Source organism: Neodiprion lecontei, chromosome 5, assembly GCF_021901455.1.
Source record: "Neodiprion lecontei isolate iyNeoLeco1 chromosome 5, iyNeoLeco1.1, whole genome shotgun sequence".
NCBI lineage: Eukaryota > Metazoa > Arthropoda > Insecta > Hymenoptera > Diprionidae > Neodiprion > Neodiprion lecontei.
This window is the reverse complement of record NC_060264.1, coordinates 21239619-21262667: the sequence shown is the minus strand read 5'-3', so window position 1 is coordinate 21262667 and position 23049 is coordinate 21239619. Positions and strand designations below refer to the sequence as shown.

Genomic DNA, 23049 nt, shown 5'->3' with positions numbered 1-23049 from the left:
AAACGTATAGTAATAATAATTTTATTTTTCCAAGTGTTACAATATCATGTATTTTATATTACCTAACATTTGTTATAATACCAGTATTAGACTGGCGCGTAGGAGTCATGTAAACCGCCAAAGCTATTAATTAATTATAATTATGAATCCCTTATTGCAAATTTTGTTGGTTTAATGAGTTGACACAAGTTTTTATTGCTGTTATTATTATCACCATCATTACCATAATGAGTGATGATAATTTTTCTAACAATCGTTAAATGATATTCTTATCAATAACATTATACTAATTATCCCAACAAACTGCAAGGAATAAGTGATAACTTCCTCTTATTATAGATACTCAAAAATTGTTGCGATTCTAAATTCGACGTTATTATTTTTTAAGAGAAGATGATTGAAGAAAGAAATGAAAAAAACCTGTAAGTTTTCAGTAAATAAATAAAAACAATGTACAACGCCGTTAAATCACTGATCTGTATCGCATCAATATCAAGGATAATAACCTTCGAATAATCATAATAAAATTAAAGCAAAATAGTTAGTTTCCCGGTACAAAGTCAGTCGATTTTACTTTAGTATCCCGTTGCGTACATACACATTATACAAAATGTCACTGTATGTATTTTCTTTCGCCCTTGGGGGTTAGGAATTGACGTCAGTCGCGTAATTTCCGAAGGCTATCTCATACCTTATTTTTCTCACCCCGCCTATACACGGCAAACAGAATTTTCAGCAGTATGATCATGATTCACATGCGGTTGCGGATAAGTGGAATTCTCGAATCTGATTGGCCAACGTGTGTGCGAGAGTGGCATTTTGTCTACAGCCAATGAGAGAGCGTGGCGAGCGCCGTTCGGCAGGCAAATCTGCCATACAGATACGCATCACGAAATGCGGTTGTGCAGGCGTCGAAGCACGTCAAAAGCGTGGAACTCGATCCTAGCCTCGGATCTTCTGCTCTTTTATACCGGACACACACAATTCGGTCGCTGTTGGGTGCGCGGCCGCTTTCAAGAACAACGACGCCGCCGCCGCCGCTGCCGCCGCCGTGGTTTAAAGTCTTGACTCTCCGATCACACCACGCTAGTTTATAGAGGTACGTGGTTCCGTCTATACGTATCCCTCTACCTATAATTCGCACGCCGAAAATCTTATTCGCCGGTCTGTCCTGGCACATTTCCTCGCGTCGACACCGTGAATTGTAACATCACGAAAAATTTTGTTTCTTTTAATTTATCATGTATTTCAAGGACCAAAAATTCATAGCGTGTAGTTTCGAATCTAATAAAATACCCTAGAAAGTTCACCGTCTTCACCTGCATCGTAGTTGTTTATTTTTTATGGTTTTTAGTCAGTTTCTTTCTCTTTTATTTACACTCTCACGATCCTAGTTTATTTTTCCGATTTTTTTTTTTTACTTTGCAATTTATTTTTATCTCCCTCATTTATTTACCCTCCTGCATGCCACTTGTAGTGTTTTTTCTGATTATACCAGACGTCTGTCTCATCGCGGTGCGATGTGTATTATACGACGTTGATGAAAAACGAAAACTTGAAAAGAACATCGATATTATATGAATGTTTGATTGATATTTGAATCATAATCACCGCACGTTTCATACAAAAGGTCTAATACAGTTAGTAATAATAAGAAATAACATTGATGATAATAACGACCATAACAATAATGATGATAAAGATCGCAACACAGTGTAAAAAACTGATTCTATTAATTGACGTGTTATTGTAACGAGATATAATCACAACCGGAGGAGTTAGTTATTTTGTCTCGTATGTTTATTTACAATAATTACGTGCCTATACGCGTTTCTACACATTCTTTAGGAATGTTTCGGAACGTTATACAGTCTTATAGTTTGAAATGATATTATAAAATTTTTTGATCATGAAAACAATTGAGAACCAATATAGTTTTACCAATGTCATCGCTTCAACCAAAGAACAGACCGAATATTAACAAATTTAGAGAGATTGCATAATTATACTACGGTTTTATTTATTTATTAATGCCAGCAATGTTACGTTGCGATTTTAATCAATTAAAGCTAATTAATATTGCTGGTAAGTTATAGGTGGGTAGATTTTCAACGAAAGCATCGTTTCTAAAATCGTACCACATTATATCGTTCAGAAACCAAAAAACATATGAATGTTTACACAAACCGATCTATCAATTAGGCAAACCTAATGAAACACCGACGAACAAAGTGAGTGTGTAAGGAGGAAAAAAAGTCTATGAAAAAAAAAACTTGTGTTTCTTTAGTATTTCAAGCGGTGATATTGTGAAAATTCCATCAATCCTGGTAAACATCTGTGCGTAGTTGCATAGTTTTCAAAATTGTCGTTGTTCAATAAAAATAACGATCGTTCCGTTCACGTTCATTGGAACATCGACGCGTATAATAAATTATATTACACTCATATTTCGGTTTCAAAAATGTACGTCCCATACACTGCGCGTGCATATTGAATAACAGTCAATTGGATAATTTCACCCTCTTTGGTTTCGATTTTGACGCTGATTGCAATTAGTGCAATTCGATCGAATCAATTATAATTTTATAACACACTTTAACGCTGTACAGAAAAAATAGTGAAACAAACTAAACATTTGATCAACTAATGACAGGAATTGTTAGTGATATCGTTTTTTTGGCCGGTTGGACGTTTCAGTAAAACAGAGTAAAGTTCGTCACTATTCCCAAGTTACAGTGAAGTTGTGCTACCGCGGGCGTGAAATGTGTAGTACATGGTACGTATTACAATAGACCAATTATGTTTACCGTATACACATGTAAATACGCCGGCACTGCATATATGTATGCACAGCAATATTATGTGAAACGTCGAGACGTTATACCGTAGTTTGTTTGAATGAGCGAGGATCGAGTTATGCCACTGGCGAGCTCTAATGACGCGCGCCCGTTTACAATGACATTCAACTCTCGCATTATACCTATGCCATGTATACATCACATCACGTTGGCTATTCTCTTTTCTCTTATTTTCTCTTGTTTTCTCATCCCGTTGACAAACGTTCTATATTTGTTTGTTGGTCCATCTCACCTAAGTATATTATTGTAATTCTATTTACAACTCTAGATTTTCTTGTACGTAATGCACGGTTCAGTTTCTCTTAATTCTTATTCTTTTTCTTCTATTTCTTCAGAATAACGTAACTAGTCAAAATTATAATACCGACTGTATCATCTTCAGCTGTTGTACATGTATATTATTACTTTATACTTATTAGTAATTAAACGATTCAAACACATTTAAATATACACTTAGGGTATATAATATACATTATATACGTGTACAGATTGAACAATAAATACCAATTATACACGCTTGTATGCACAAGTGTACAATTTACATATTTCGAGTGTGAATTGTCATAACGAGCATGCCGGCGCGATGATATCTGCGATCCACACTTATTTATCTAACGTACATATACGGTATGCAGCTTTGACGAATGCGTCCGTAATTAAGTGTACATGGTTAGAGGCAATCAACGCGGTTACAACCATTTACTGTACTGTAACGGCGAAGAAATAATCGATTATATCCATCGAAGATTGAGCTTGTGTTATACCGTCGATAAAAAGGATTAATTGATTTTGATTTGGACCTATGGAATTGATGAAAGGATTTAGATTCTCATCGACGTACAAAAGATTTCTACATTTTTCCGCAACTGATGTACGAAATATATTTTTAAGTTTATTGACACTTACTGTCGAAGCAGGGCTTTCGCTACTTTTCAAAACCGTCGATGCTACGTGTGTATTTTTGTTATTTTTGAAACGTCTTAATAAATTTCAACGAAGATACCGAGAAAGTGTTTGATCAATGTTTCGAAAAATGTCTACAAAGTACCTTCAAATTTTTGTTCAAGTCTTGTATTATTTTGTAGATTTATTTGAGACGTCTGTACTTCTGTAAGTTTGTTTAAAAAAAAAAAAAATTACACACATGCGTCCATAAAGCGTATGCGGTAAAAGACTTTAAAGACGTAGACTTCTTACGATGCACATAAATCGTTTTTGCATCGTTCAGAGGTGTTGAGTCAAATTGTTGAGTCGACATTGCACGGCTGACATGGACGTCTTATATTCAAGGAGTCTATAAACTGGCATTGAATTTATCTAAATACGTCTGTAGTGAGAATTTTTAGAATTTTTCAAAGACATCTTGTAAAGATGCAACGTGTTTTGGTGGCGTATAAAATGGCAATAATAATACAACGTGACGCTTAATTATAACGATATATCGAAGTGATAGATATGTAATTGAATTTGCAAAAGCGTCGGTAGAGTAACTTGAGCATATTACGTGAAGAATAGTGTGTATCGTAGTAGTATGTTTGTACACACAGAGTAAATGCATTCCCGCCGCATTCATTTACTCGCAACTGACTGACTTGACTGCAGAGGATTATAAATATCTACTTTGTACGTAAGACGCGGTGCGCAGGGCACATAAACGTAGGTGTTCGCTGTGGCATCTTATGCTGACGGACGTGAATGAGTGCTAAAACAAGAACAGGAGTAGAAAAAAAAATAAATAAAAAAATAAAATATAAATAATAAACTTATCCGCCGAGCCAACCGCACACTGCAGATTCAAGTTGAATCGTCCAGACGTCTTCATTAATCTTATAATTAAATTTGTCCGATAGAATTCCCTGAGAATTTTTACACGCGGAAAGACTTCTTGTCCGAAAATATTGCCAACATCAGTATTTCTGACTTGAGACGTTTCAGGGAGGTCAATAAGACGTCGGGACAGGTGAAATAAGACATTGACACTTTTGTATTTGAAACTCGTTTTTTTGGTACTAATGCGATAACTGAAAATAATATTGCTAATTTTATTAACAGATCCGAATTATACGTTTTTTTTCTAATCAAACAACCCAGTTTTGCTATCTTATAGGTTAATACGTTGAGTTATTTGCATAATTGGCGCCTTTCCGAATATTTCAGCAACGTGTTATGTCAGGTTCAGAATAAGTCTTGCTAACTTTGTTTATTTATTTTTTTTTTCTTGGCGATGTCAACGAGACATCGGAATCGGTGACATGATAGTTTAAACTTTTTCATTCGGAAAGACGTCTTGAGGACTAACGTACTAGCTGAAAACCAATTTGTATATTTAACCAGACTCCAAAACGGTTTTTCTAACTAAACAACATCTTTTGGTAGTTAGGTTAATATTTCGAGTTCTGTTGCATAATTGGACGATTCAAGACGCGGGCTTTCAATACGTCTTAAGAACGATACGTCTTGTGTTATTAATTCAGAACGCGTACGCTTGTGACGGAGTGTACAATTTCTATAATACACCACTTAGGCATACGAGCAAGCCGGCTAATTGAATCGTTGTGTACCTGTATTGTTCCATTACAGATATTCGAGTGGGATAATGATTACGGAGCAGACCTGGAGCATGATGCTTGACTGCAGTGACGGTTCAAGCGTTAGCGAGTGAGCAAAATTGTACCTAATTACATCTTCATCCATTATTGACATCGTATTTAATATGCCCCGTCATTCATTGATCATTATGCAGTACGCGTGTACTACAAATACATACAAATTACTTGTAATATTAGGGATATTAAGGATGGTCTAGTAACAGCCTGGTAGGAAATGGAGAAACAGGATAAAAAAATTATAAATTCATTCCACGTAGGTCTTTAAAAGGCAATTATAACCGTCACATTTTATCGCTTCGAGTTTAATTTGAACGCTATCTCCGGAACAGGCTAAAAGAGAAAAAAAAAAACGAAAATGCTCAATTGCAGAATTGATCGACAACTTTGACGTAAATCGTGTCTAATTTTTCCATCATTCATTTTTCTACAAATTTCGGGTAACAGATTTTTTCACATTTATTTTTAGCCTCGTTTTAATTGTGCATAAATTTTTTATACACAACGTAAAAAAAATTTTACACAAGAACGGTCTTTTCTTTATTTCCCACTATAATCAACCGAATTAAGCTAGAGCTAAAATGAAATTATCTATGTCAGACGATTTTTGGAAAATTTTGTAGTATCGATAGGCGTTAAAAAAAAAATTATGGACGCGTTACCATATCTTGAAATTTCTCAAAGCATCGAACTTCTCGAGATGATATTCGCGGTACCTTTGAAACAAATTTTGCACAGCTCTTGCTTTTGCTCTCGAGAAAATATTGGTATGACCAAATTCAGCTGCGTTGCATATTTTTAAATTTTCTTACATTTTTTTGTTCCGTTTCGAGAGGATAATTTACATTATCCGTACGTTGTTCCCAGCTGCATATTTAAATTCTATTATACCTCGTCTTGTATACTCGCGATGGTATCTCGTCCTTGAACTCATTCCATGCTAAACTATATGACTTCGGTACTTATATTCCATGCATGGAAATATATATTATATAATTTCGAGATCATTCACAAAAGCAGACTGCACGTTTTCTCTGAATAATCGTTACTCTGCGCGACGATCTCCTTTTCGAAAGTCTTAAAAAAAAAAAAAAAAAAATAGCATGACACATCTGCCGCTTCTTTTCCACAATCTTTCCACATCATAAAGCATTCGTAGAATTTCTAATTTTCATGTATAATTTTCTCCTAAAATTCCTTCGCGTCAGTTTGTAGTTTTATTTCGTCTTCTTTATTCTCTTTTCTTTATATCGTATAATTTACGTGAGGTGTTACCATAATTTTATATTATATTACAAGGAAAAAAGTATTTCGCGGTAAATGAGGTTGAAGACAAGACAAATGAATGTTGTAAGCGTAAGTGAATTTTTCTATAAACCCACGTTTTTCGTTTCTTTTTTACACACACGCGCTTCATGGACGAAGTAATGATTTTTATTTTTGTAAAATATTCTCGACGATATTCGTGATGTCTTTCACTCTGTTATTACAGACAAATGTATCACATGTCTCAATTGGGAATCACGTAGTTTATATAGTTGTATAGTATACCGGTCATATCAGATTTATGGATGAATTTTAGATGCGCGGGATAAATAGACAAGCGTATAATCGGCGCACCTTGGCATATTTTTATACGTATATAGCTTCTTACACACACCGATAATATCCAAGTATTGGGGACCGCAGGCATTAAATGCCGAAAATAAATTCACTTCGGGATATGCTGGAGTGGCACCCCCCTGCGGGGGATAAGTAATGGGTTAAACAACCAAAACGTTATTTTAGCTATACAAAACGTGTAGGAGTATAAGTACAAGTATATGGGTGTAAGTATGTGAGAGCTGATCATGTCCATATATCTTCTTCATTTCCTTGTACATACATATACGCACATAGCATGTATGTTTGTATAATATACATGTTATGTAGTAACACCGTAAAAACTTTATACATACGTCGAACAACCAAAAATAAAAAATATTCAGAGGTTAGTGTTATTTACGTACATGTATAATTATTCGCGGAAATTCCTCTGGATCGAAATTTTCTCCCCGATACTCAGTTATTATACATTCTGAACCTCTCGATTCTGCACGGTCAAAATCTAGGGGCCATTCAATTCGAAATTAAATGAACGATTTTAATTGGCTGACAATGATTTCGAATGATTTCTACGGATTTCCGATGTTACTCTTGATTTTCAATCATTTGCGAGTATTCAAGACGATTTCCAGTGAATTCCGGATCGGTTAGAATCGCAAAACATCACTGGAAATCAGTGCAAATCATTAAAAACGCTGGAAAATCGTTGAAAATCACTGAAAAACACTTGGTAAACTGGAAATCATCTGAAACATATCATTTGATTTAAACCGATACTTGCAATGATTTTCAGTGATTGTAGTTATCTCGACAGAATGTTCTTTATTTTGATGAATATATAAGTCCGTTAATAATAATAACAGTATTAATGATGGTGATAATAATAATAATGATAATTACTTCCGAACTCGCCATACCTTTTCGGATATGTCCCCATAAGCGACTAGCTTTTGCGGAGAGGGGGAGTGATGGATTAGTAACCATCATTATGCGGCAGCAGCCGACTCAAGATGTTCAATGAAAACATCCGTTTAATTCCTTCAATTTACAATTCGACTTACAACTGTTAGATTATTGATTTTTAAATAAACCGGCTATCGGTGCAAAATTTGCGTTTCGCAATTAATTGTTATTTCGATAAATTTTTAAGCTCGTATAAAGTAGTAACGTCGGAGATAACTTATAAATAAATAACTTGTTTATTTTTTTATTTTATTGTCAACAAAACAAGACAGACGTAGGGGCGACGATCTTTTAAATGGCCCGAATCAAAATTGTGCGTATACGATGATAAAGTCAAGCAACCGAACAGATTGCCATGTAGGTTGACAAAACAATGTTTTGTTTACTCACTGTAGTCATCAAAAACGAAGTTGTCAGTTGTTTCTTTAAGAACGATGGCGCGTTAATATTTTTCAAAATCTCTGCAAAAATCGAAAAATCATGTTTTCAGCCTTTTCTGACGATAATTTGAAAATAAAATTGAAGGTAGATCTGAACGAAAGCTGGAAACGTATTGGGCTGACAGTTGTAGCTGCACTTCGAGCTTTGTTCAAAGTCTTTAGTTTACCATGTTCACCAATTATAGTATAGATACCGGCTTTATCAACATAAAAATATATGGAAAATGTATATTTTCAGCTAATTTTGGTATGCCAGAATAACACATTCAAGGGGTTCAAGGGGAATCTACGTGATCAGTGACGCGGTGACACAGAGGTCGTTAATAAAACTGATAACTCTCGCTAGGAGGTCGGATGTTAAAAAGATACAGTATCACGAACAGTTGCATTGACAACAAACCGATAGAGCTAGCTCTCGAAATTTTTCACAATAATTCGACATTGTTTTAATTTTGGGCTGATAAGAAGAACGATAAAAATAATAATTATCAATAAACAAGGTTGAAACAGACCAGTCTACGTATGCTTGTAATAGTAATTCGATTTACTTCCGCACCGATCTAGGCTACAGGGAATATCGCCGAGGAAACAGTTGTGGATAAAGGCGGTGAAAAAATTGACGTCCGAAAGATTGGGAAGAGAGGCTTTGGCTGCGTGGGAAGATCCGAAAACCATAAGAAACGAAGGAGAGGATGACGATGGAGCTGGGACAGCTGGTGCTAATAAAATTTATTCGCAATCAGCGCGTGGAGATCAAAATGATGCGGATGATGAATCGTGCAGTGAGACGAAAGCCGACGAAGCACAACCGGTCCAGGACGAAGAAGCGCAGGCTGAAAGAGGTGTTTTGCATTTCATGTCGGATAGTTAAACGCTAGAATTTTCACTGTTGTAATGAAATGGAATTGAACAAGAATTAATCTGGCAACGTTTCGTTCTTTTGCAATTCCACAGACGTCTTCAAACGCGGTGTTTTGTACAAAGGGATATTCTGCCCGTCATTGACAAACAGCTTTCACAATAGACAGCTGGAAATATCCTATTTAAACTACTCGAACCGTCAACGACAAAAGTCGCTGATAATGCTGAACGTCATAGATCTCAGTCTGAAGGTAAGAGACGCTGTAATATGAGTGGAAATACCAATTTTCAGACACAAATCAATGAAAATCAGTCGCAGCATGTATAGAAAATCTTATTCGTTCAGAGCATTACAGATTCTCGACAAGCAAGCGTGTAGCGGAAATTGAGACGAGTTAAACGATATGTCACAAAGTGTGTTTTCGTCGAGGCAATCGCGTGTTATGCGCCTCAGAAGCTGCACAAGAATCTTGAACAACCCTTGTGCAGCATTCGGCGTTGACGATTCGAAATCGGTTCAATGGGAAGTATGCTTTGTGGCATATCGTTGAACTCGTCTCGACCTCTACACGTTGAATATTCGAGGAGCACTCAGTTCTGTAGAAAGAAATTATGCGTTTTGTTCATTGTGGCTCCAGATTGCTCTGATGACGATATGGCTGTGGCGTCGAAACAAAAATTCGGGCGGACTGATCGAGTCGCTCTCATGGATAATCTGTTGCGTAGTGGCGAACCTGGTTTTCTGCATATTGGGCTGGTGGCGGTGCTTTTCCAACAGATACCTCTACTGGGCATCGATATTCACGTTGCTCCTCGTCAACTCCCAGGGTACGAAGCTTCAGGTGCTCAATCCAAGACGGCATTAAAACTCCCCCATCACCTGCATGTCACCTAAAGTCATCTCCTGAGCTCAGAGTCGGAGTCGATTCACACTCTGGGGTGTTTCACTATCTCCTCTCGATAACTCATCCTACTACATTGCACTGCGGAGTGTAGACTGCATACACCCTGCGCTGGGGTTAGTAATTACTTGATAAATTGGACAGATATCCATTGGTATGTGACTCCCCCCTGCAGTTACGAACGAACTGACGTACGTTTTGAACTGTATCTGACATGATGCTGCGATCAATAAAATACATAGACATGCAGCCAGTTGTGCGGTTGAACCGTGTGCAGAGTTGGATTAACCATTGTGACAATATTGAACCTGATCGGCAGGTTACATCGGCGCGAGCTTCGGGTTTTCGACCCAGCAACGACTCGTTTGGTACATTCTGTTCGTGGTCTACGCTCCTTACGCGATGCTACCGCTGCCCCTGAGATGGTGCGTTATAGCCGGTTCTGGTACCGCTTTGGCGCACACGATAATGTCCGTGATAACGCTGAAGAGCGACAGCGCCGAATACGTAAGTTCAAAGGTCCGCGTGGTGAAGCTGGTGAAAATAATTTCTACGATATTCTGCGGAAGAACGGAGAATCGTGGCTACTCGTTATTTTCGAGACAATATTCGTAGAAGACGATTGAATTTTGGAAAAACTGCAATCGTCTGCAATTATCTACATCAAAATGAAAAATCAAACGCCTCGATCAAAAATTGAAATAATTAAAGCTCAGCGAGTATTTGTTAAAGGGTAAAAAACTTTTTTAAGAAATTATTTTGATCGCTAGTCTTCTACGACGAAAAACACATAACCACTGCTTCAGTGACCTCTTGTTTGGATAACTGTACGAGTTCATACGCGAACCTATAATTGAATTAGAAACAGTTATAGTTTCGCGTAGATGATTAAAGAAAACTGAGAATTCTTACAAGTCTTGAGGACATTTACAACTCGAAAATAGAGAATTTTTTTTCTGCAGAATTTCGCAGAATAAGATAGGAATTTCTATGAATGATTCGCTATAAACTTAAAATATCTATGAGAAAGTTTGAAATATTATTATTGAAACGTCGCTCGAGGTCTCATATCTCTTAGAAGGAAAACCCGTAGCAGATAATCTATATTAACAATTCAGAGTCACTGATCATTTCTAGGATTGATTTCGGCGGATTTAGAAAATCTGTTGTATACTTTTGAACTCACCTTGTCTCGATAGGTGAGTATTGTGAAAAAAGAACATGAATATTAGTTGTTTCTCTAACAATAAGATACGAATTGGGCGATGTTTTAATGAAGTTGATATCCATTTCATTGATTGAAAATAATTGTATGTACGAAAAAACGTGTAATTCTACAAAAAATTTTATTCGTACACTAATACCGTGTTCCAAATGTTTTAAAAAATTGTGGAGATTTTCGTAAAAAATCATAGGAATTGTTTTTCACCAAGGGAGTGTTCAGTGACGTTTGTGTTCATAGAGCAGAGTATACGTTTCAGGATGAAGTCTGCTTCCCTCGTCTCCTCGCCACAAACGTCCTTTTATACGTGGCCGTAAATCTTGCCGGTATGTATACCAAGTATCTAACTGACAGGGGTCAGCGTCAGGCATTCCTGGAGACCCATCGCTCCCTTGAGACAAGACATCGGACACAAAACGAAAACAACAGGCAGGAAAAGCTGCTTCTTTCCGGTGAGCTGACACTTTTACCCAGGTATTTTCACTCCGACTCATAAATCAGTCCATTCTAAGTTCGGGGCTTATCACTCAGAGGTGTCATAAATTTGGCAACTGGACATAGAACTGTAAATCAAAGAAATTCAATCGTGACTTAGAAATTCTTTTCAAATCACAAGGAATCCATAGAGATTGTTTAAATTATTGGAAATCATGGGAAGTATTATTGCAAATCATATGATAAAAAATCGCACAGTCAGCATCCGGAAATGATCGAAATCGATGCAGGTCTTGCTGTAAACGATAAATACTTTCAATTCATAAATATTATATTCATTTATATCTCGTTACATGCTTTCATTTATCTTCAATTCATACAACAATTTCTGACTAATTCCCAGCGGTTTAGGTGATTTCTGCTGATTACATTAGTGATGTTTTGGAATTTCCCGTAATTTAACCGGTCCGAAAATCACTGAATATCGCATTGAGCGCTCTGAAATCATGGGAAATCAGAGATATCATTGGAAATGAATGAAAATCGGTCGAAATCAATGTTGACAAATTGGAACCATTCACTTGATTTTCAATTGATTAGCCTTTGGGCCCAAGTAGCCAGAAATAGAAAGTAAAAAAAACGGCAAAAAGTAAAAAATCGACCGATCCTCGTATCCATTAGCTTTCCATCATCACACGACATGCCTGTTTACTCCTCGTCAATTTCATCCCTGTCACTATTTGACGTTTAATGTGATCCGCGTGACGCGTATTAAGACTATCCGCGTTTCGTTCGGCCTATATATAATCGTTGAATCGTTGAAAAACTGTTGGTTTAAACAAAAACGCGTCTCGTATGATATACGTACCTAATAGAGTTTCAGAATTCAACAACAAACTTTGGTATTATGATTCTAGTAGTTTGGTAGAAAGACTTGAAAAAAATTTCACTCTTTTCAAATTTCCCTTCAATTAGACTTTGTATTTTGTTTCAATAGATCTCTATTTTTGGGGGTGTAAATTCCAAACCACCGGCGCTTTACGATTCATTCGCTCCCTGATTCAATGTAGGAGGGTATATAATAAAAAGGTACGAGGGTGCGATCGTAGGGGGTAAAATTTCGATGAAAGCGTAATAACAACTGCTAGCAAAAAAAAAAAAAAAAAAAAAAACTTCTCTTTGCATAACACCCGAAGTGAATAATTTTTTTCCTCGATTTTTAAAAACATGCAATACACGAGTGTGGGAATATAAATTTTATACGTACACCGGCAGCCCATTGGGGCTCTGCCCGCAAATATTTCCAAACGCTGCTTGCGGAAAAACTATTGGTCATAGCCATATGGACTCGCGGACTTGTTCCCGGAGCTTATCGAGACCTTGAAAACTCTCTAACATAACTTTCCTTCATCTGTAACAGTTTGGTCAGTATTCGCAAAATTGTGCGATCCCGCTTTCCACTTGGCTTATAAGTATCGTTGCACCACTGAAACTATTGATCTGTTTGTAACGAAATATCGGCCAGACCTTCCAGAAGATAGGCCAAGCCTGGCCAGACGTTTTAGCTATCCGCAGTAAAAAAATTTCGAAATCGGTTCAGCAGTTCTGGAGTTATAAGAGACAAACAGACAGAAAAACGTAGACTTTTATACGTATATACGGAGAAAAGATAATAATCATTCTACAGTACCTATAACTAATATAAATTTCAGAACATGCTTAATACGTAATGCATAATTAGGAAAAAATCGAAGGTGCACGCGGTTGACAGAATTCCTGTTATTATTTACGGTTGCATGAAATACCGATGCTTTGTTATATGCATGTATCGCGGAGATTTAATCCCCATAGTCCTGTGTATGTACGTATATACATATGGTGTATCGGTGGCTGAACGGCACCCCTAACTTGGTCTCAACGTCTCGTTGGAGAGTTACGTGAACCGTGTGACGAGTTCATCGAGGTGTTCTTCAAAGGGTCCGGCCCTCTCTCTATGCATATAGCTATAGCATACAACATATTTTCACCCGATTGCTCAACTCCTTGATTTACATACATAAATACATACATGTATAATATGGGACAGTGTGCACACACAATGGTATGGATTGAAAAAAAATTTATATATGTATGAACCTCCCACATGTATTATACAATATGGATGCAGGAAAACAGGACTATGGACGATTTTCGACAAGAAAAATTATCTTTCACCTACTTAATACTGATCGATAATTTTTTAACCGATTTCCAGATTACAGGTTACTTCATTTTTCGCCGTTATCACGATTCTCCAACTTCACATTGTAACCGAGCAATTTCTTTTCTTATCGTTTAAAATTTTTAGAAATATCGTGTCTTTTCAATTCATCCTAGTCGGGAAATAATGTTTTACCCTTTGGTTATAGGGAATTCCATGCGAACCCAACCGACGTCTAACTCTGAATATTTTCGATTTTGTTCAAAAAATTTTCTACAATTGCCCCAACTCTCAAACAGTAACCTGAATTTTTTCAGATTTTCTATTCAACTGGTTGATTATTCATAATTATTGAGAGTGATTTCAAAAAGGACCTTTCTTAAAATTCTCAAAACGTGTATTTTCTTTTCAACTCATTTCAAGACCGGGCCCGTAATGGGCCGATTTTTTTGACTTTTTTTTTAGCACTTTTAGTTTTGCTGATCAACTAAAACATGAAGTTGATAAAAAAAAAAAAACGAAATAAAATGCGAAGATAAAATCAAAATGGCCGCCATTTGCACGCCTGCGAATGAATTTCGGCGTTAAAATTGTTATCGGGACTCAAAGATGATATTTTATTGGTTAATCGAGAGCAGAAAATTGGCAAAAATAATTGACCTATATTGGTCCACCTCGGAAAAATGCATTAGAACCCAGAGTTTAACAAAAATCTTGTAACACAGCGGCGCTGTAGTTCACCGTTGCAATACCTACATTGTACTTTCTTATAATGATAGGTTCTCATTCATCGAAAATAAATCAGGAACCAACATTCGATTTCAGTATTGCCGGACTTTGTTGCGAGGGAAATGATTCGCGACATCGCCAGAGAGGAGGAAAGGGGTGGAACCATCACGTTTACCCCGAATCAATTTCACAGAATATACATTCATCGGTACGAAAATGTTAGCATACTCTTTGCCGATATCAAGGGTTTCACAGGTAACGTTTTAAGCCGAAGTATATCATCTCATAGGTACACCTATATATTATTATCATCATTGTCGCCGTAACACACCCAAATATAATTATTTCTCGCAATTTTAATTAAATTCACAATTTATAACACAAAATATGTACGTCCATTCAATGCTGGTGTTAAAATATCACATCGGAACGAGAGATTGGTTGTGCAAATATTTTCATCTAAATTCTTATTTTCCATTTCACCTGTTCACCTTTCCTTGCCTGATATTCGATAACTAAACTCTGAATTTCTTCAGCATTGGCAAGTCAGTGCAGCGCCCAAGAACTGGTCAAAGTATTGAACGATCTGTTTGCAAGATTCGACAGACTTTCGTCAGAGAATCACTGTCTGCGCATAAAGCTTCTTGGAGACTGTTACTACTGCGTTTCCGGTCTACCCACGGCTAGAGTGGACCACGCGCATTGCTGCGTTGAAATGGGACTCAGAATGATAAAAGCAATTCGCGATGTCAGATACACAACTAAGGTATGTTTTTCTATGAATCATTGATTTGAAATCGAATTTATGTAGACCTGAAGCCCGACGATTTTCCTAACGAAATACAAAAAATGGCTGGGACATTATTAAGAAGCGCTTAGATATTGATTTGTCATTTCAAATAGTTTTGAAAAAGAGAGAAAACCTGGTTTATTCGTAATTCGATTTTACTCTTCGCTGACAACGTTTATTATAAAAATTATCTTTCACAACATCATCATGTTGATATTGTCAAATATTTCTATTTTCAAAATTGATATGAATTGTGGTAAACGAATATCAATGTTAAGTTGATTATTCATTGATTATTACGATTATAATCATTTGACAGACATTCTATCTATAACTATTTATGACTTGAATTTAAAAAAAAGTATTGAATTTCGAACAGCCGTAATTAAAAATCGTTTCATAATAATATCAACACATATGGCATCGCGCTATAAATTTTTCCCGAATTCAGACTGATTTGAACATGCGAATCGGGATACATAGCGGTTCTGTTCTCTGCGGTGTCTTGGGACTTCGAAAATGGCAATTCGACGTCTGGTCCTATGATGTTACCCTCGCAAATCATCTTGAGAGCGGAGGAATACCAGGGCAAGTATTTTCGCAAAGTTGTGCGAGATTTTGGGCGAACATGGAATACAATCTTCGCGCTTTATACCAGACTCTCGCGAGTTTGAATTTTGAATTTCGAATACTGTACAAAGGGTATATTACAGGGAAAAGCGAAAGCTGTTCATTAAGATTTACAGCGACACATGGGGAATAAGATCCCATAACTATTCCGTTTTTATTACGAGTTATTTATTAAATTCTACCAAATGTAATGACAATAAAATTGTTCCATAATCATTGCTACCTTGGTGAATTATCTTCTTCATTAAAAATGAGTAAGGGATCAACTACAAAAGTTTCGGGGATCTGATACCTCATGGCGCTAGTGAGAATGTTACGCACTTTTGCACGGACTCTTGTGGTAGCTTCCATTTTTTGTTTTACAGTTTTCACTGTACAATTAGTTAAATACGAAAAAATGAACCCGTCAAAGATCTGAAACATGTGAATTGAAATTCTTTGTTCAACCTGTAGCCGAGTGCACATTTCACTCGATACCCTCAAGTGTTTGAACGACGTCTACGAGGTGGAGCCGGGCTACGGAGCGGACCGGGACAATTACCTGAAGAACAGGAACGTCGAGACGTATTTGATAAAGCAAATCGAGCCGTTGAGCACAAGGCGACGCTTTTCGTCAAGGCCAAAAGCGAGCAGTAATTCGGAGGACGAAGGGGTGAACGGAAAGAGTAGGAAGAGCTTTAAGGGAAGCAACGCAGGGCAGCTGCCGGGTAGAAACAGCAACTCTTCGGGGGCTGCGAATGTCGAGGAGGAAATCGGGGTCGATTGGACACCGGAAATACCATTCGAAAATGTGAGAGCATGAGCCGAAAAAATTTTCCACACGCTTTCGACTCGTCGCCGATCACCTTTTTTGAATTCCGGTTATAAATTATTTCAGTTGAACAATGCCACTTCCATCAGCAATTTGGAGTCCGAATACCTCGAGGATGACGGCTCCGTTTCGAAAACCCGTAAAGCTGCATGTGGCACGACTGCGGAAAAATCTACGACCGATTTAGCGATAGAAACAGCGAGCAACAAGCGAATGAGATCGGCGAACGTCAACACCTGGACGCTTAGGTACAACGACGAAAGTTTGGAACTTAAGGTATAACAAAGATTTTTTCTTCAGCTTTTAACTGCACTGTTCGACGAGCTCCTTCATTTTTTAAAGCTACACATTTTTTATCGGACCATCGTTTTTACCCATGACACAGTTTGGACAATTGCGAGAGGACATGTTCAAGTCGAACATGATTTGCTGCTACGTGATATGGCTTTTCATCGCTGTATGTCAAGCAGTAATATCACCGAGGTGAGTGAATAGTGTTTATACATTTTCGATGAACATTCGGTTTGTCTATTATCAGAGATGTTTGATTACGACTTATTGTTAGTGTAAAATTAAGAATTCCGCAGTCCATGCAAGACTTAAAGATATGTCTCACAATTAGTGAGTGTAGAATCAATTATCCTAATACTTGAAGAATCTTTAAATAAAACTTATTCCCGTCCCATTTCACCCTATTGTTAAAATTAAATGTCCCAGTGCTCGGAAGATCTTTAAATAAGACTCGTAGTATCGAATTAGGTATCCTATTACTTGAATGAATTGACCGATGGTTGAGAATATTTTCGGAAACGTACGGATCGTGCTCACAATGTTTAGTTTATGGTTTCATCAATTTCCTCCGCGACCAATCACCACCAACAACCCATTAAACAAAACCGAAGTAGATGATATGACTTTCGGCTAACGCAGTAAATTATTTGCGTTATAGTTGTTTACCACTTCTGATCTCCCTGGTTTTCACGACGTTCGTATTAACGGCGGCCTCGATACTGGTGATGGCCGAGGAGTTTAAGAGCCTGCCATCGATACTGCAGCACTTTTCCTCGGTACTGGCCCACGACAAACAGCGACGAACGGTCTTCATATGCTGCGTGATATCACTCATGGCGTTGACCTCAATGCTGAGCGTGATCGCGTGTCCTCGAGTCGACTGCAATAACGAAAAGACAAGTCCACTTCCGGTCCAGAAGAAGGGATCTCAGGAGCGACGTTCGGTGCCGGATGCCGGTGGCTCGTCGAGGAGCCTGGATGAGCTGATCCTCAGCTTCCTTTCGGCGGCACTTCGAGACGACGTTGTGGCGAAGGAGGACAGGAGCAAGGGTGACTCGAAAAACCACTCCAAGGGGTCTGAGGGCGACGAAGCCATTGAGACTAGCAACATCGAGGTTAAACTGACCCACGTCGTCGACGGCCAGGCGAGTCCAGCCCACCGCAGAACCAGGAAGGAGATTTACAGGTTCTACAAGTACGAAAAGTACTCGAGGGACAAGTTGAGGCACCTGCACCATAACAAGCGGCTCAAAAATCCCCCGAGTTTGTCGAACGAAAGTCCGTCTACCAGGGGAAGACGAAAAGTCCCAACGAGGAAGATCATGTCAATATTTTCCGACAATGAAACCTCCATGGCAGCCATGCGGTCATCGTGCGAACCTGGCACGTGGATCGACTGCATGCATCCCGAGTACGCCGTCTTCACATGGATACTGTGCCTTGTCGCTCTCGCCTCTGCTCTAAAACTTTATTACCTTTTCAAAACCGCACTCGCTACTGTTATTGTACTCGTTTATGCTCTTCTTATACTCGTGCTGTACCGAGACTTGTTCACCGTACGAATTGACGAGGAGAACACGTGAGTTTGCACTATTTTCTTACATGATATATTATACTCTTATTAGACTATGTTTGAATTATTATTACCATATTACTACCACGTTTGAAGGTCCGCAGACTTGTCAAAGTTTATTTGAAGTCATTTTAAGTTATATAGAATCGATTGAAACTAGTTTCGATTCTTAAAGTCGTGTGTCGTCTTTGTCCTAAACTTGTTGACATTTCTTTTTCTTATCAGAGGACGACTCTTTTATGCATCTCCGCTTCCTCTGTCTCATCATCGTGTTCATTGTATCCATCATTATTTCCTTCAAATCATTCTCAACGCGTTCTTGCTGATCATGTCGTTCGTCATCGTTCTCAAGAACTTCTGCGACGTGTTCTAACTCTAGACGAGATCCTTCGTCATGATATTCCAACCTTTTTATCGTCCTGCATATCATCATTATGATAATCGTCTTCTTATCTTTGTTCTTCATAATTTTTTCAGCCGCGCTATACCGTTGTCAGCGCAGATGCTGATATTCCTCGGTGTCTTTCTTGTGATGGTCACGTATCATGGAAGGCTAGTCGAGGTGACATCGCGGTTGGATTTCCTCTGGAAACAGCAGGCTGAAAGGGAACTCTCCGACATGATCGAATCCCGGCACAACAACATGCAGCTGCTTAAGAATATCCTTCCAGACCATGTGGCGCATCATTTTCTAACACAGGACAGAGCGCCTGAGGTATGTAAGTGCAATTCGTAAACAAGAACAAAAAAAATAATACCGTTCGATCAAGTCAAGACTCCGTAAGATTTTTTGTTGCATCCAAATCACGGCACTTCAGAATACAAACGATGATTTTTTATTGCTTGTCCCTTTCAGGAATTATACTCGCAGTCGCGGGACAAAGTCGGTGTGATGTTTGCGAGTGTGCCCAACTTCACGGAGTTCTATTCCGAGGACGTCAACAAAGGAATGGAGTGCATACGACTGTTGAATGAAATAATTGGTTAGTATTTGTCATTTGATAAGCCTGGACTCGAGATTTTTAATGAAATTGTCGACCGTTTTTCAGCTGACTTCGACGAACTTTTGGACGAGACGCGATTCCACTGCATAGAGAAGATAAAGACGGTCGGTGCAACCTACATGGCTGCTTCCGGTCTGAATCCTTGCCAAAAGGTGATTATAACATCTGTTTCATAAATTCGATGATTTACGTAATGATTTGTTGCGATATTTTTAATTGTCATAAATCGTAAAATACGTGGATGGTTTTAGGTAAATTGTGCGACTAGAGAAGTATAGGCAACTTATTGTCAGTCCAAGCTGTGAGACTTTAGTTTTCTTTTACACAGAATCAATCTACTGGGAAGACGATATGCTGAAATAGTTCTTTTCAAATTGAATATGACTGGGTTTGAGCTGCGCATTTTTTGGTACCAGATTTCGCAGCGCCATATTTCCATTCCCAATGGAAACCGAAAATGACTAAAGATTGCTTATATCGTCTCCGGCATTGTAGAATAAGAACGTTGACGATATGGAGCACCTATGCAGACTGGTTGACTACGCGGTGGCAATGAGACTGCGGCTTCAGGACGTGAATATCCATTCTTTCAACAACTTTGACCTGAGAGTCGGCATCAGCTGTGGTCCGCTAGTCGGTGGTGTGATTGGAGCAAGAAAGCCGGTATTCGACATATGGGGGAACACCGTTAACGAAGCATCGCGTATGGACTCGACTGGCGAGATGGGGAAGATTCAAGTTCCTCGCGAAATAGCCGAGGTAATCCGAATACGGGCGTGGATAATACAATATGGCGTCGGAACGGTAAATCAGCTGATCGCTTCAGGCTTATTTTACAGAGATGCATGCACGGAAAACGTCGTGCGAGCTGTTGGACTTCAATCTTGTGACACAATGTCGATGTAGAGTGCCATTTGCGATAAATAACCACTTTTATAACCAAATATGACGAAGCCGCTGGTGTGATATATTTCTTACCACCAGATGGCGTCTACTGATTAGTTGAGAATATTTTATGGGAAAAATCGAAAAATTTAGAATTTCGCGATTTTAACCTAATAATGATTTTTTTTCCACTTTCTTCTGTCTCTGTACTCAGTTCCTGATTGCACGTGGCTATCAGACCCAGAAACGAGGTATGATCGCGGTCAAGGGTAAGGGGACCATGGAGACATATTTCGTGCTAGGAAAAGGTGGCCTGAAATCAGAGGGGACATCAAAATTGACGAGCAACTGCCGAAGTCTGGCTGCCGTTGTTTACGGAGTTGTTCAGGCTCGCAGGAAGCAGACGCGAGCTCTACGAAGAACCTGAACTCCACCATAGAAAATTAGAGATAATAAAAGCGTAATGAGTTTGATAGAAAAATATGAAGATTCAAGTTCTTCGTTTGGCGTTTTTTTTTTTCTTGAGTGTGATGCGGCTCGTTCGCTGCGCTATTTTCAACCAATCCTTCACTTAAAGATGATAACGATGACGATCACATTTGATGGTGAGTAAAAAAGTCAAAAAATAAATAGAGAAATCGAACTCATCACCCTATGAGTAGTGTGATAATTAAGTCAGGTATGAATTAAACGCTGAAAGAGATTTGCTGTAGGTCCGAGGTTCGGCCGAGACTCTTATTGATACCTGAACTCGCGTCGAAGTCTACGGTGGTAAAATCTATCTACATATAAATGTAACAAAATTCTATTGTGCCTTTTGATCATCTGAGATTTAAATAACAATCGCCAAAATTCATTTTTGGAAATTACATTTGCTTGAACGATTATTCTTGGATGTTATCAATTTTTACGAGTTATGAATTTTAATGCCACTATACAGCGAGGTCTGGGAAATTAGTTTTCGTCACCATTTCTCAATACATATTATATATATATTTAGGTTTTGTTTTGATATAGTATATTTAACTTGTCGCTGACCCACCGCATCGGCCTGCCGAATATGCATCCTTTACTTTTGCGTATAATATTCTATTATCCGGTATACAATACTGCATATTATATAACACGTCATTGGTTACATGAGAAAGCAAGAATACATGTTATAAACGTAAATAAAACTGCAGTTATTGAGATTTTCATTTAAAATACGGATGCGCTCAGGATTCATACATTTATTAGGTACGTGTAAAATTTTGTTTCACTTCTTTAACGCTACGTGAATGATTGTGATAATTAGTTGTTCTTTATACTTTACATAATTTTCAATGAATAATAATTATTCATCGTTTCCCTATTCAAATATCATAAGTATAATGATACCGACAACTACGTGGTTTTATTTGATATAAGTGTCGAAGAAATAAACAAATATAAAAATATTTCATAACTTCAATGAAATATAAGAACAAGTTATTGATATTTATTTATATTCTTCGAGCACGTCGTAACACAAGCTCGTTATATGTATAGTTATCGGTACTCAATCCAAAAAGCAAAGAATAGACAAAAAAAGAATAAATCAAATTAATCAAAAGGAATCAAAGAAACGCCCCTATAATCGTATTTAAATATTTAGAGATAGTTTTTCAGATAGATTTTTGTCTAAAGTTTTAGTTTTTTCTCCTTTTTTTGCTTCACGTTTAGATTACTTGTCATGCGTGTATGTTACGTAAACGTGTATAATAAGTATTGTTAGTATACCTATATTAATACTCATTCTATACCATAATATGAATAATATTAAGTGTAAAATGTATAAAGATTATATGTGAAACGATATGTCTGTATGTAAGTTTGTATGTATTACCCCGAAGTAATGCATGAAATAAAATCGCGATTTGAATACATAAATATATAATATATGTGTAATATGATAACTTACAATAGGTATGTCATATGTATTATGTTGTTAGGAGTAATTAAAATTTGAAAAAAAGAAATTGCGAATGTCGTATAACGTGCGCTAGGATATTTGATTTATAATTTTGAATAAAATATCATTATACAGGGTGTTGAAAAAAGGTGGATACACCTGGATAGCCCGAAAACGAAGTAACTTAGAGATAAACTGATAATAGATTCCCGAATGACCCCGGCGATGGTTAATACGTATTCGGACGTAAAATTTCCCGCTGAATCCAAATTCGAACGAAAAAATTGGGGTTTCCATTTAAAATTTCAAAG

The 23049-nt window shown here is 37.6% G+C and overlaps 1 protein-coding gene across 9 annotated transcripts; it reads left to right on the top strand.

Annotated features, from left to right (window-relative positions):
- Positions 1 to 977: 977 nt before the first annotated feature.
- LOC107223125 (adenylyl cyclase 78C) lies at positions 978 to 22266 on the top strand. 9 transcript variants are annotated; one of them, XM_046740690.1, is made up of 21 exons: positions 1106 to 1204; positions 1499 to 1630; positions 2610 to 2776; positions 5439 to 5516; positions 9037 to 9314; positions 9427 to 9584; positions 9972 to 10161; positions 10555 to 10742; positions 11717 to 11909; positions 14918 to 15076; positions 15358 to 15587; positions 16063 to 16199; positions 16695 to 17031; positions 17119 to 17328; positions 17438 to 17535; positions 18002 to 18922; positions 19394 to 19631; positions 19773 to 19899; positions 19966 to 20072; positions 20416 to 20724; positions 21020 to 22266. In XM_046740690.1, the coding sequence occupies exons 4-21, from the start codon at positions 5455 to 5457 to the stop codon at positions 21230 to 21232; spliced, it is 4155 nt and encodes a 1384-aa protein (XP_046596646.1). In that variant the 5' UTR covers positions 1106 to 1204; positions 1499 to 1630; positions 2610 to 2776; positions 5439 to 5454; the 3' UTR covers positions 21233 to 22266. The 9 variants fall into 9 exon arrangements, with proteins under 9 accessions (XP_046596648.1, XP_046596646.1, XP_046596643.1 ...); XM_046740687.1 differs by having other exon boundaries at positions 1499 to 1777; XM_046740691.1 differs by lacking the exon at positions 1499 to 1630 and having other exon boundaries at positions 1112 to 1204; positions 2654 to 2776.
- Positions 22267 to 23049: the final 783 nt, after the last annotated feature.

What these genes read in the sequence shown, in the direction of transcription:
- LOC107223125 (XM_046740692.1), top strand. Translation starts at nt 5,455, where the DNA reads ATGATTACGGAGCAGACCTGGAGCATGATGCTTGACTGCAGTGACGGT. An exon ending in ACGAAAGTTTGGAACTTAAG is followed by an intron (nt 17,329 to 17,437) that starts GTATAACAAAGA and finishes CCCATGACACAG; the next exon opens with TTTGGACAATTGCGAGAGGA. An exon ending in CACAGGACAGAGCGCCTGAG is followed by an intron (nt 19,632 to 19,772) that starts GTATGTAAGTGC and finishes TGTCCCTTTCAG; the next exon opens with GAATTATACTCGCAGTCGCG.